At 49.2% G+C, this 12,390-nt stretch overlaps 4 protein-coding genes across 4 annotated transcripts; 3 read left to right on the forward strand and 1 right to left on the reverse strand.

Moving 5' to 3' along the window:
- Positions 1-772: 772 nt before the first annotated feature.
- On the forward strand, positions 773-2,128 carry PHATR_18735 (predicted protein; the record flags this gene model as incomplete). The annotated part of the gene is made up of 1 exon (XM_002186156.1): positions 773-2,128. A coding segment is annotated over exon 1 (1,326 nt), but the record flags the coding sequence as incomplete, so codon positions are not given.
- A 1,097-nt stretch (positions 2,129-3,225) lies between these two features.
- Positions 3,226-5,244, forward strand: PHATR_10354 (predicted protein; the record flags this gene model as incomplete). The annotated part of the gene is made up of 2 exons (XM_002186157.1): positions 3,226-3,649; positions 3,710-5,244. Coding segments are annotated over 2 exons (1,959 nt in total), but the record flags the coding sequence as incomplete, so codon positions are not given.
- Positions 5,245-7,136: 1,892 nt separating this feature from the next.
- Positions 7,137-9,847, reverse strand: myoC1 (predicted protein; the record flags this gene model as incomplete). Its single annotated transcript, XM_002186444.1, has 4 exons — positions 9,671-9,847; positions 9,527-9,544; positions 8,211-9,437; positions 7,137-8,129 (listed from the first exon to the last, which is right to left on the reverse strand). Coding segments are annotated over exons 1-4 (2,412 nt in total), but the record flags the coding sequence as incomplete, so codon positions are not given.
- Positions 9,848-11,009: 1,162 nt separating this feature from the next.
- Positions 11,010-12,188, forward strand: PHATR_33530 (predicted protein; the record flags this gene model as incomplete). The annotated part of the gene is made up of 1 exon (XM_002186158.1): positions 11,010-12,188. One exon carries the CDS (start codon positions 11,010-11,012, stop codon positions 12,186-12,188), a length of 1,179 nt encoding a protein of 392 aa, XP_002186194.1.
- Positions 12,189-12,390: the final 202 nt, after the last annotated feature.

Below are 12,390 nucleotides of genomic sequence, written 5' to 3' on the forward strand. Positions count from 1 at the left end.
GCGCCGGCTGAAGCTGTGGCATCGTTATTGAACGGTAGTAAGGATGCGGAATTCAGCATCGCGGTTGCTTTTGTCATGGCCGACAACGATTATTTACAAATAAAGCCATGGCTTGGCAAAGAGCTGTCCTCCAAAAGTCAAGCTTTGTCATTCGCCGTGTCTCTGATTGCGTATTTACGAAAAAACTTTACATCAGCAGGTCCTCGCGCAGGCGGCACGACTGCTCCCCTCGTCAGTCACGAGAACATCTCGACGTCACTGCAGATGCTCCGCTCGTTGGACCCGGCTATCTTGTCGCAGACCGTAAAGAGTTCTGATTCGACGGCTTTCGGTAACAGTACATTGGGTGACAGTATTAAGGGGCTTATGGATGCCGTTCTTTCAGCTACCCCGTCGCTGCGCTCCTCGTTACAAGCCAGTGCTACCTCAGCCCAACTCCCTCCATCCAACGGACCTCCAGTAGCGGACGACGTGGAAGAAATGGCTACTCAGTATTTTCAAAAGATCTACACTTCCGAACAAAGTATAGGAGAGGTGGTAGAAATGCTCAAGCGCTTCAAAACGTCGGGCGACTCAAAGGAGAATGAGATATTTGCCTGTATGGTGCACAATCTCTTCGACGAGTATCGATTTTTCTCCAAGTATCCCGAGAAAGAATTGCGCATTACCGGAATCCTTTTTGGCGCCCTAATTCAGGAGCAGTTGGTAAGTAGCATTACATTGGGTATTGCTCTTCGGTATGTCCTTGAAGCTCTGCGTAAGCCTCCCTCTCCGGCCGGGACTACTACTAGTAGCGGCAAGATGTTCAACTTTGGTATGTTCGCGCTCGAACAATTTAAAGGCCGGCTTCATGAATGGCCACAGTATTGCTCCCATATTGTACAGATACCACACTTGAAAGATGGCTACGCTGCGTTAGTTTCTGAGATTGAACGAGAAATGAGCAAGAATCAGGGCGCTGCTTCCGTGGCAGGCCAACAGCCTCCTGTACCAAAAGTTCTTGAATCAGGACTCGCTGGCGACACTTTACTACCTCATCCACCGGGCGAGGCAATAACGTCCCATCGATCCCAAAGTGCTCCCGTACCAAGTGCGCTTGAGCTATCGTCGGAGGTGCTGAACTTATCCTCGCCGCCGCGGGTTGCCGAGTTTGGGCCTAAGCTTGGGCGTGCCGTGACGGATAGTCCTGATTCCGAAAACGACTTTGATGCTCCGACGGATACGGTTTTAGACCGCGTCCAGTTCTTGGTGAATAATCTTGCACAGTCAAACGTAGAGCAGAAGGCTCAGGACCTCAAGGAGATGTTGGACCCAAAGTACTTTGGTTGGCTTGGTCATTTTTTGGTTGTAAAGCGCATTAGCACACAAGCAAATTTTCATTCGCTCTATTTGTCATTCCTCGACAATCTAGGGGACTATGGAAAAGGTTTGATGGAAGCGATCATCAATAGCGTTTACCGCAACATCGGAAAGCTTCTTCGATCGTCCAAAATTACGACGTCGTCATCGGAGCGAGGATATCTCAAGAATCTAGGAATTTGGCTTGGTCAGATTACTCTGGCTCGAAATCGGCCAATTCTGCAGATTATGTTGGACGCAAAGGAATTGCTACTCCAGGGATACGAAACGGGCAAGCTGATCGCGGTTGCCCCGTTTTTGGCAAAGACCCTTGAGGGTGCGAAAAATTCCAGAATTTTTCGTCCACCAAATCCTTGGCTCATGGGCATTCTTGGTGTATTTCGGTCGGTTTACATGGTCGACGGTCTCAAGATGAATATTAAATTCGAAGTTGAAGTTCTCTGCAAAAATCTTGGCATAAAGCTGGAAGAGATTCCGCTCCGCAACGGCGTCCTGGCGAAGCGCATCGCACCGGTGAAAGAACGTAATCCTGATTTTAACATCAAGAGCGCATCATCGGGGTCAAAGTCGTCCGCAACGGGAGTCGTGCCTTCCCGCTCTCTTGTCGGTAGCTCTGAGGCTCAGTCTCTCAATTTGCCGATTCCGTCGACAGTACCAAGTAGCGAGGATAAGTCGGGGCAAGACCCACAGGACACGGTAATACCTAATCTTGCCTCTTACGTCACAGTCAACGCAAGCTTGCCGCAGCTTCTCCAAACCCAAGGGAGCCCAGTTCTGAGTAGTCTTACCTCGGCATCACTTAAGCGATGGGTACCAATCGCTGTCGACCGAGCAATTCGGGAAATTATTCAGCCTGTCGTCGAACGCAGTGTCACGATTGCCTGCATTACTACTAAGGAGATAGTATCGAAAGACTTCGCCATGGAAGGAGACGAAACCAAGTTGAGGAAAGCAGGGCAGCTTATGGTTGCAAATTTAGCAGGGAGCCTTGCTCTGGTTACTTGTCGCGAGCCACTCCGTTCCAGCGTTTCCACTCATCTCAGACAGCTTCTCACGAATAGTCTTGGAAGGAATGAAAAGCTTGGAGAGCAAGATCAGAACGTCGTCGAACAGTGCGTGCAGATATGTGCAACCGATAACCTCGAGATAGGCTGTATGCTTATTGAAAAGGCTGCGACAGAGAAGGCAGTAAGGGATGTAGATGAATCTATGGCCAGTTCGATCAATTCACGACGGAACCATCGTGAACAAACTGGTCAACCTTTTTATGATATGTCAATCTTCGCGAACAGGAGTCAGCAGTATCCGTCCGGCCTTCCAGATCGCATTCGCCCAAAACCGGGTGGTCTTCGTAAGGAGCACTTACAACTATACGATAGCTTTCAACGACTTCCCCGGCAGTCGCAAGGCCCTGCGAGTGCAACGGGAGCTACAGAACGAAGCACGACTCGTGCGAACGGGGATGCTCCGCCTGGATCAAGCGACTCAGACGCGATCTCTGTGGTGAAGCCGTCGGTTTCACAGCAATTCGGAACTGAAGCTCTATCGGCGTTGACTTCAAAGCTAGATTCGGCAGTATCAAGCCTTTTGACAGCCGCTGGTCCGCGGGCAGCAGAAGTGAAGCTAGCCATGCTTCCTCAAGAACACCAAATACGTCAAATTTTGGCTGCTGTAAAACAAGTCATGCCAAATGCCGCTGCTCCTGGAGCTTCTCGTCCGCTCACAACGTCCGAACAGGAGCTGATACTGGGGTTTTCACAAGTCATCTTCAAAAGACTTTACGAGCTTAGTCTCTCCGAGCCTTTGCGCCTCGAGGCATTAGTCGCACTTCTTGAGAATATCAACGAATTCTGTCCAAAGCTTGGCAAAGACATGGGCACTTGGTCCACGTACGCTCCCACCAACACTGAACAGCAGCGAAGATTACACCGGACTGTGTTGTTACTTCTCGTCCGGAGCCGCCTTTTGTCTGTACACGATCTTGATTCTTTTCTCGCCGCAAGGGCTGACAATGGTAGCAATCATATATGGCTTGAATTCTCCTTGCTCTTTATTCGTACTGCTTTCATGGAAAAAATAGCTACAACGGCTGACTTTCCGAAGCTACTTGATTTGATGAGTCAAGTCGCTGAGGGCAGGAGCGATGCAAGTGCTCAAATTCCGCAATCTTTTCGAAAGCCAATCTTGCTGATGCTAGAGGAAGCTCGTGTTCCAGCTCTCCAGATCCACGCACCAGTTCCTGCGAGTGCGAGCAAGTCGGTAGAAACGCAACGACTTGAAAGTAGCAGCAGTCTTTCGATTGTTTCTCTTGACACTTATTCGAAGGCATCGAAAAGAGTTGCTGAAGCAGTTGCGTCTTTCTTCCGAAACGATCCAACAACTGCAAAGCAGCAAGTTACTGCCTTGCTAGAAGGGTGGATCCGTCTGCAGTCTGAGCCCTCTCTGAACGAGAAAGCTCTCGCTCAATACATGATTATTTTGCAGCGCTTCGGGATGGGGAAAAACGAGGAGCAGACGGAAAGGTTCCTCCGAAATTCTGTCATCATTGTTGTCGATGCTGCTCTCAAATCCAGTACTCAGCGTGGAGACGGGAAGAAGCATATCAATTACGTATTCATAGACCACTTCGCCAAGCTTCTCGGTATTCTTGTTCGTCACATGAACGCAGGAGGCTCAGCCGACCAAGTAAATGCTCAGCGCCTGGGAGTTCTCAACAAGATTCTTGGGACAATCGTCAGGTCGATGATGTGGCACTATGAAAGTAGTATGGAAGGGTCTGCAAACCCGTGGGACCAGCGTCCGTGGTTTCGTCTCTTGCTCAATCTTGTAATTGATCTAAACAAGCCGGATCCTGTATTTGAGGCTGTTCGTCTCGGCATTTTGAGTGTTTTCGGAGCCGCCTTTCACGTATGCCAACCAATGATATTTCCAGCTTTCGCATTCTCATGGCTCGAGCTTGTGTCGCATAGGCACTTCCTTCCTAACCTGATTTTGTTCTCCGACGAAAAGGGATGGAATGTCGCTCATCAATTACTGATTGACCAGCTTCTTTTCTTGGAACCTTCGCTAAGGCGAGTTGAACTCACTGTACCCGTCAAAAAGCTATATGAAGGGACCTTGCGTGTTCTGCTTGTTTTACTTCACGATTTCCCAACTTTTCTCGCCGGTTTTCATCTCAGCTTCTGTAATGTTATTCCCGAAAGCTGCGTACAGCTTCGTAACATTATTCTGTCTGCCACTCCGAAGGCCATGAATCCTCCGGACCCGTTCACTCCAAATCTCAAAATCGATTTGCTTCCCGAGATCTCTCAAAGTCCTACAATTTTGTCGAATATTCTTAGTCCAATCGCTTCCTTTCGTGGGCATCTCGATGCGTTCCTAAAGGATGGACAGCGTCGGAACTTTCTCTTGGAGCTTCTTCCTTTGCTTCATCGTGATGGTGGAGCTGAAATTGACGTGCCGAAAGTCAATTCTTTGGTTGTTTATGTTGGAGCGCATGCACTGGCGAGGCTTCAAAACTCACAGATTTCTCTGACGCGTACTCCGGAGATGGAGGTAATCCAGAAACTAATGGAACTAGAAGATCGGGGGCGCTACGTTTGCCTGAATGCAATCGTGAACCAGCTAAGATATCCGTCGAGTCACACGCACTACTTTTCCTGCGTCGTGCTCTATCTCTTCAGCGAGTTCAAGAGCGTCGCTGTGAAGGAGCAAGTAACAAGGGTACTGCTCGAACGCCTTATTGTAAATCGCCCTCACCCATGGGGTTTGTTGATTACGTTCATTGAACTCGTCAAAAATCAACGCTATGGCTTTTGGAATTATCCTTTTACACGCTGTGCCACTGAGATTGAGAAAGTCTTTGAATCAGTTGCTCGTTCCTGCATCCCGCCTGGAACTCAGAGATCGGCAATTGTTGGTGGTGAAGAACACTCTTAGATAATGCCCAGTTTATTCATTTAATGAAAATTAGTGGTTACCACGCAGACTAAACAGTAAATCTCTGTCTGAATGCAGGAGCTTTCGGCGGAGCCCATGAGCAACCGCACAAAAGGCGCTTGTTTGCGCCTTCTGTCAACCGTGTGTCCTTGGCCTTCCCCATTTCAACTTGTGTACTTCCTTGTGTGATGCTATCTCCTACCGCAAAGAGTAAAGCGCTCATCCGACAAAGTCGTCGAGGGCGCCCCCTTCGATAGGTCAAAGTCATAAATGTCACTAAGTTTTGACTCGTCATCGGCTTCTTCACAATTGTAGACTTCATGGTAGCCTTCATTCTTTTCATCATGATCAGTATCAATAAGTTCAATCATTTCAAGAAGCCGAGGAACAATCATTTGAACTTGAGACGTTACTTTCTGCTCGATGTACAATGCTGGCGACCCACTGTTGAGCTGCGAAGCTTCTACGACTCGAAGAATACTAGCTGCTGATGTAAGCGAATACAGATCCCGTGCTAACTGCTCAGCTTCGACCAAAAGAGAGGGCGGCCAATCCGAATGAACGACCAATGATATTCTGGATGATTCGACTGCAGGTTCCCCTGTGCAAGATTTCGATTTTTGGAGCAATGCTGCCTGGTGCTCTAAGTCTGCAATTCGTTTGTCTTTGTCGCAGCGTAGAGTCTCTAAATCTGCGAGGAATCGAGCTGTCTTGGCCTCGAAGATTTGCTGTACGTCCTCCAAATATTCCTGGTGTGCCCTATGGTTATTGGTAGCTTTCTCTTTATAGCGACGGATCTTCTTAAAGTAGCTTTTCTTTGAAGCATCTGCCTGACGCTGCAGTTCGCGTTTCTCTGCTTCCGCTAATTTGAGCGCTTCCTGCAATTCTATTACTTCTTTTTCGTAATCGATGAGCCTGTCCTCGTACTCGTTATTGATCTCGGCTTTGTGTGTCTCTGCTTCAGCTGTTACCTGCCTTATATCTTCTTTGAGGATAGCGATTTCATTTGCGTACATCATATTTTCGTTTTTTAGCTTTTCTAGAAGAGCATTATCTTCCCAACCCTTGGACTCCTGTGTATGCAGTAGACTGTCTTGGTTCCGACTGGCCGAAGAGTGAAGGGAGTCCGTATATAGCACCTCTCCATCATTCGCATCAATCTTACCCCCCACTACTTTTTGGATTGGTATCTGATCGCTCGCTTCAAATCCAATCATGCTGTTCAATTTCTGGGATTGCAGTCGAGTCCTACGAACCCAAGCTTGTAGTACGGATGCAGAGTCAATTGGAGCGCTGGCACAAAAACGGTGTCCGCCGAACCACTCCTCATTGACCAAGTTTGTACCAGCTGATTTTAAGTGCTGTTGGCATCTTTTCTTTCTCACCAACGCCCCACGGGTATGCGATTGGATTATCAAAACGAGTAATCGTTTCAACCGAAACGCCAGTCTCAAACTAACAGCCCGCCACCAAGTCGAGATTTTGGACGCTGCTTTTTGCGTTGTACTGCAGCGGACGGACTCATTGTATGATCTCACAATACTTTCTATCTTGATGGCCGCTCTTTGCTGCCGTGCCAACATTTTTCGAGCTAGTTGCAGTCGAATCCACATCTGTACGTTAGTGACAGCACGTTTCAACCGACAGTACCTTGCTTGCGTTTCCAAACGACGCATCCAACCTTGAATGAGGACTATCGCTGGGATTGCCGATCCAAATCTGCTTATCGTAGTCGCAAATCGGTCATCATCCTGACAGGTAACCATTGCAACTTTTAGACATTGACATTTTTTCCGCGACTGAAACACTCGGATTTGTTTTTGTAGTTTGGTAGCGTTCAAACGAAGGTGAGCATGATATATTCTGCGAGCGCGCATTTGCAACACAACAACAGCACGTTTTAAACGAAGGTATTTTCTCTGTGTTCTCGATCGCCGGGCCCAAGCTTGAAGGAGGATAATCGATTGTTGAGCTCGTCGAAATTCACTTCTTTTGGTTTTGCCACGATACGCGGCCTGGCTTGAAATAACCGCGAATTTCATCCTTCTATAATTTGATCTCGACTGGATTCCCCGGATCTGTTGCTGCAAAATAGATGCTTTCATAAAATGCAATTCTCTGCGTTGTGTTTCGAGGACCTCGAGGGCTCCGGATCTAAAGAATATCTTTGTCTTGCCGCACACAAAAGGCATCGTGAAATCGCTATTACGATATTGTTCAATCAAAGGTGTGAACAAACTCGACATCATGTACTGCGCCTTGTCGTGGAGCTTCATGTCTTTCAAATCGTGCTTTTGTTCACTGTTCATGAGGCTATGAAATCGCTGAACCGCCGTCGAAAATGAGTACTTGTTTGGAAACGATTCCCGTGTGAGGTCTATTGCGGTCACAAGCCCAGCACATTGAAGTTGTTTCACTGTAAGAAGATGATCGGCGATCGCTATGGACATGGTGTCGTTCGGCTTGATGCATCTGATGTAGCGAGTGTGTGTATCAGACATTGTTAACATCAAGTCTTTCAGGCTCACTCGAAATTTGTCCAAGACTGTTGTGACGGTAGACTTTTTCCTGGTTGCTCGAGTAGACCGCTTCTCTTCGCTTTTCTGGAGAAAGGCGACAAACTGTTCTCGTATCAAGACATTGCTACTCTTTGTGAAAAGCGTTAGGAGAGATTCCGGTACCTTGTCGGTATTTCGTTCAATAAACTCGGATGCGTCGTACATGACGTCTCCAGCAAAGTGTGATATACCGAACTGCGTGGAACGGTCCAATTTCTTTCTGAGAAACCGTGCATTCTTTCGATGGACGTTAGTCAATTTGAAAACGAATGTCTGTAGAGATAAACAGTAAAGCCATGTGAGAAAACAAAATCTATGCGTCACAGCCTGAACCTATGACAAGGTTTGAAGTACCTTGTTATTGCCATTGGGCCTCATGCATTCTTCGTTCATGACGTTAATGAGACCTTCTCGACCCTCAATCAGGTCCAAAATATCCGAGTTATCCATCAGTGTCGTGTCAAAGAGCTCGATTTCCTCTCTCTCGTGTTCAACCCGCTTTTTCAAGAGATTATCCTGCACATACTTGTGCTGCAGTTTTTCGTTGGCATAGTTGATACAGAGTTGGTCGAATCGATTGGTCTCGAATGATTCAAACCCGCAAATGTCGACTAGCGAAATAGCGGCCTCAGCTTCCGAGGATTTCGATGAAGCAGTCCATTGATTTACTTTCATGACGACCGAATCAAAAATAAAAGAGTACATTTGTTTGGCCAAGGCATCAGTAGTATTCTTGGAGATCTCGGCACTAAGAGGAACTTCGATAGTGTCGTTATTGGCTTTGATAATGAGATGGGTGAAAGCTGATTCCAGATCCGTGGTTGAAAGACCGACAGCGTCGGCCAACAGCCGCAACGCCGTATCGGAAGAGACGATTGCTTCTCCTTCCTCTTGCTCCTGAAAGGTTAGATTACCTATGCGAAGGACAGCTCCCAAGGCTCCAAATAAACTTTGAAGAGCATCGCCTTCCCAACCGAAGAGCTCTAAGGCGTGTAAGGTCTTGATGAATGACTGCGCATCTGAATGTCCGTCGACTTGGCACTCTCTTGGCTCACCCAGGTAGCAGAAATCTTTTTCTGTGGCATCAATCCACTCTTCACCGAGCATGGTTCGTTTGAGATCACTGGAAGCACTAAGAAGCTGATAAAATATGTGAAAACTTCGTTCGCCAGCAGTTTGGTAGACAATTCGATTCGTTTCGAGGAGATACGTCTGGTAGGAGCTTCCCTTGAGATTGTAGCAGAACGTGTCTTGGGTATCGGCTGTCCAGTCCGGGGCAAAGTGCAACCGTGTCACTTTCCCAAAGCGGGAGCCGTTGGAATTTTTCGTCGTCATGGCGTTACCAAAGGCTTCAAACAAGGGGGAGCTTTCCACGACGTGACGAACGATATCCAGCGATGCGGGATTGGTGTCTACTGAAACGGACGGTGCCGTGTGCTCCAACATTGCGAGGTGCTGGACGACAATTTTGACCGTTTCCGTCTTGCCCGCGCCGGATTCTCCCGAAACGATAATGGTCTGATTCTTACCTTCCTGAATCATGCCACGATAGGCCAAGGCAGAGATTTCGTATACGTGAGGCTCGAATCCGAGTCGATCGTAGGCACTGACAAAGGCGGATGAGGACGCCGAGGAACCTCTGTGCATTCCGTCGTCCTTTTTTTCTTCACGGGGTATTGTCGAAGTGTCTGCCAGACAATCGTATGGAGGTTACGGGTAAGAACACAGAGCCCGGTCACTATACGAGCACAGACACAACGGGTTTTTCCGGCCAGGAAAACTCGCTTACCTTGATTATCATGGTCGTCCCAAACTAGTCGGTTGGCGTACAGTGCTTGTTGCGCAGGATCGTAGAGACCTTCGATCCATGTATAGGGATTAACGGCCACAACGATATCGCCCACCCGAGTATAGGGCCTCTGTGAGGCGTGTCGAGCTTTGATTTGGTAAAGGACGGCCGCCTCGTGCAAGAATTGGAGTTCGGCCATGTCGCGTGCCACGACGTTGTCGGCGTTCCGTCGTGGTAATTGGTGATTCGTGTAGGATGTGAGATCAATCCATACCTCACGGCCATCCAAATGACTTTCGGTGTCAGTGTTGATGTCTTTCGGGAATGCAACGGTTGTACGGTCCCAGTTGGCTGGCAGGTCGACTCGCACGAGGACTTGGTGGTGGTCGGGATTTCGGATTTGGAGGACCCGCGCGGGTAGCCATGCGTAAGAATCGTCCCGGACGTAGACAGGATCGCCGACTCGGGGCGGGTCCAAAGGCATCCAACTCATTGTACTTTGACGTGACGTGGTACGCAACGATGAGGTGGACAGTGTCACCGTGGATACTTTCAACGAATAGATGACACTACTCCAACCTTTCCAAGATGGTGAAGGCGGACCAAAAAACAAAAGAGCGAACAAACGAACTTGCGGTTGGTATCAATGAGAGCCGAAAGAAACGGACTCGCAAGGCAGTAGGTAGGTACAGTGCACTGTCGAAATGATGGAATGTCCGCAACAGCGTGGTACAGTTTGTGATTGGTGGGGTCTTTTTTCCGTGGGAAAGAAACGCAACCGCTAGTATTCAACGGATGCATTGTGACAAATTTCGCTGCGCGGAGAGGGTCCCCCGGCGTGGACGTCGGAACGTTGGCATTCGCGAGTCCCTCCAGGAACGTGTTCGAACGCCACACGACGTCACTATCGGGAGTGGGTGAGTCGTGGTTTTATTTCTGGTTGTTGTTCTCCGTCAAGGTTCAGGCTCGATTGGAAGGAGTACGTGTTTTTCCTTTTCCCACCAAGCGTCCGATCGGATCGATCGATCCGTCGCCACGAGGCCAATTCTGGCTCATCCGACTGAGAATCCCGGCCAGTACGCTTACCTTCTGTTCGTTGCCAACGGGAGAGAGAGAGAGATACAACGACTGTTACGCCCGCTAGTTACTGTCAGTCGGTGTGTTTCTTGCTAGTGAAGGTGTGAACTTATATTGCACACTGCACGTTCAATTCATCTTGCACTCGCTGACTGTCAGTTCAATATTCTCGCTTTTGCGTAGTAGTCGTCGTCTATTATTCACAGTCAGTGTCGCGTACACTTGCGTTCGACAAAGCACACACAGAGCATTGATCGCTTTTAATACAGCAACCAACAAATCGCATCATGCCGAACGTTTCCGTAGTCGTACTTTGTGCCGTCGCGCTGACGATTGCGGCCGTCACCCCAACGCAAGCCTTTGTCCCGCGCTCGTCGCCGACTCGGCACGGTGCCACTACTAGCAGCAGCAGTAGTAACAGCGGTAGCCGTAACGGTCGTGGTAGTAATACGCTGTCGACCACGCTTACGGCGTTGCCGTGGCAATCGCTGGCGGTCAAGGGCGCCGCGGCGGCTGCGACGGCGGCGGTGGCTGGCACGGCAACGGTCAAACTGGTCCTGGACAAGCCCTCACGCACCTACGGAGACGACACGGTTGCCAAGGAGTACGACGCCTGGGCCGACGACGGAATTCTAGAATACTACTGGGGCGAACACATCCATCTGGGGTACTACAGTCCGGAAGAAATGCGGCAAGGCTACAAGAAGAAGAATTTCGTACAGGCCAAGTACGATTTCATCGACGAAATGATGACCTTTGGGGGGATCGACGCCACGACGCACAGCAAGGCCAAGGTCCTCGACGTCGGTTGTGGTTTTGGCGGGACGTCCCGGTATTTGGCCAAAAAGTTGGGGTCGGACGCACACGTGACGGGTATTACGCTGTCGCCCAAACAGGTCCAGCGCGGTACCGAACTCGCCGTGGAGCAGGGTGTTGCCGACAATACCCGCTTTACCGTCATGGACGCCCTCCAAATGGACTTTCCGGACAACTCCTTCGACATTGTATGGGCCTGCGAAAGTGGTGAACACATGCCCGACAAGAAAGCCTACATTAGTGAAATGATGCGGGTCCTAAAGCCGGGGGGAACCTTCGTCATGGCCTGCTGGTCGCAGCGGGACGACAGTGAAACGCCCTTTGATCAACGTGACAAGCGGGACTTGCAGTACCTTTACGAAGAGTGGACGCACCCGTACTTTATCTCCATTAAAGATTTCCGCAAGCTCATTGACGACACGGACGTGATGAACCCCGTCACGACCGCCAACTGGGTCGACGAAACGATCGCCTCCTGGCGGCACTCTATTTGGGTCGGGGTCTTTGATCCACGAGGATGGATCTTCAAGCCCAAGACGTACGTCAAGTGCTTTCGGGATGCCTATTGTCTGGAACGCATGCACCGAGCCTTTAAACGAGGGTTGATGGAGTACGGAATGTGGACGGCGACCAAAAAGGAAGAAAGCTAAATTATAAAATATGCGTCAACGTACAACTACGGCATCGATGAAAGGCCACGGTCCATAGATTCGTTGTCGCTTTGTCAATCCCGCAGGATGGACTTTTGCGCGCGCTGTCGCCAACGACCCGTACCGACACGTGCACCTACACACATAGCGCTACACGCACACATACACAGTGTTGGAACAATGATTACTCAATCTTTTTGTT

This window comes from Phaeodactylum tricornutum, chromosome 3 (genome assembly GCF_000150955.2).
Source record: "Phaeodactylum tricornutum CCAP 1055/1 chromosome 3, complete sequence".
NCBI classification, from domain to species: domain Eukaryota; phylum Bacillariophyta; class Bacillariophyceae; order Surirellales; family Neidiaceae; genus Phaeodactylum; species Phaeodactylum tricornutum.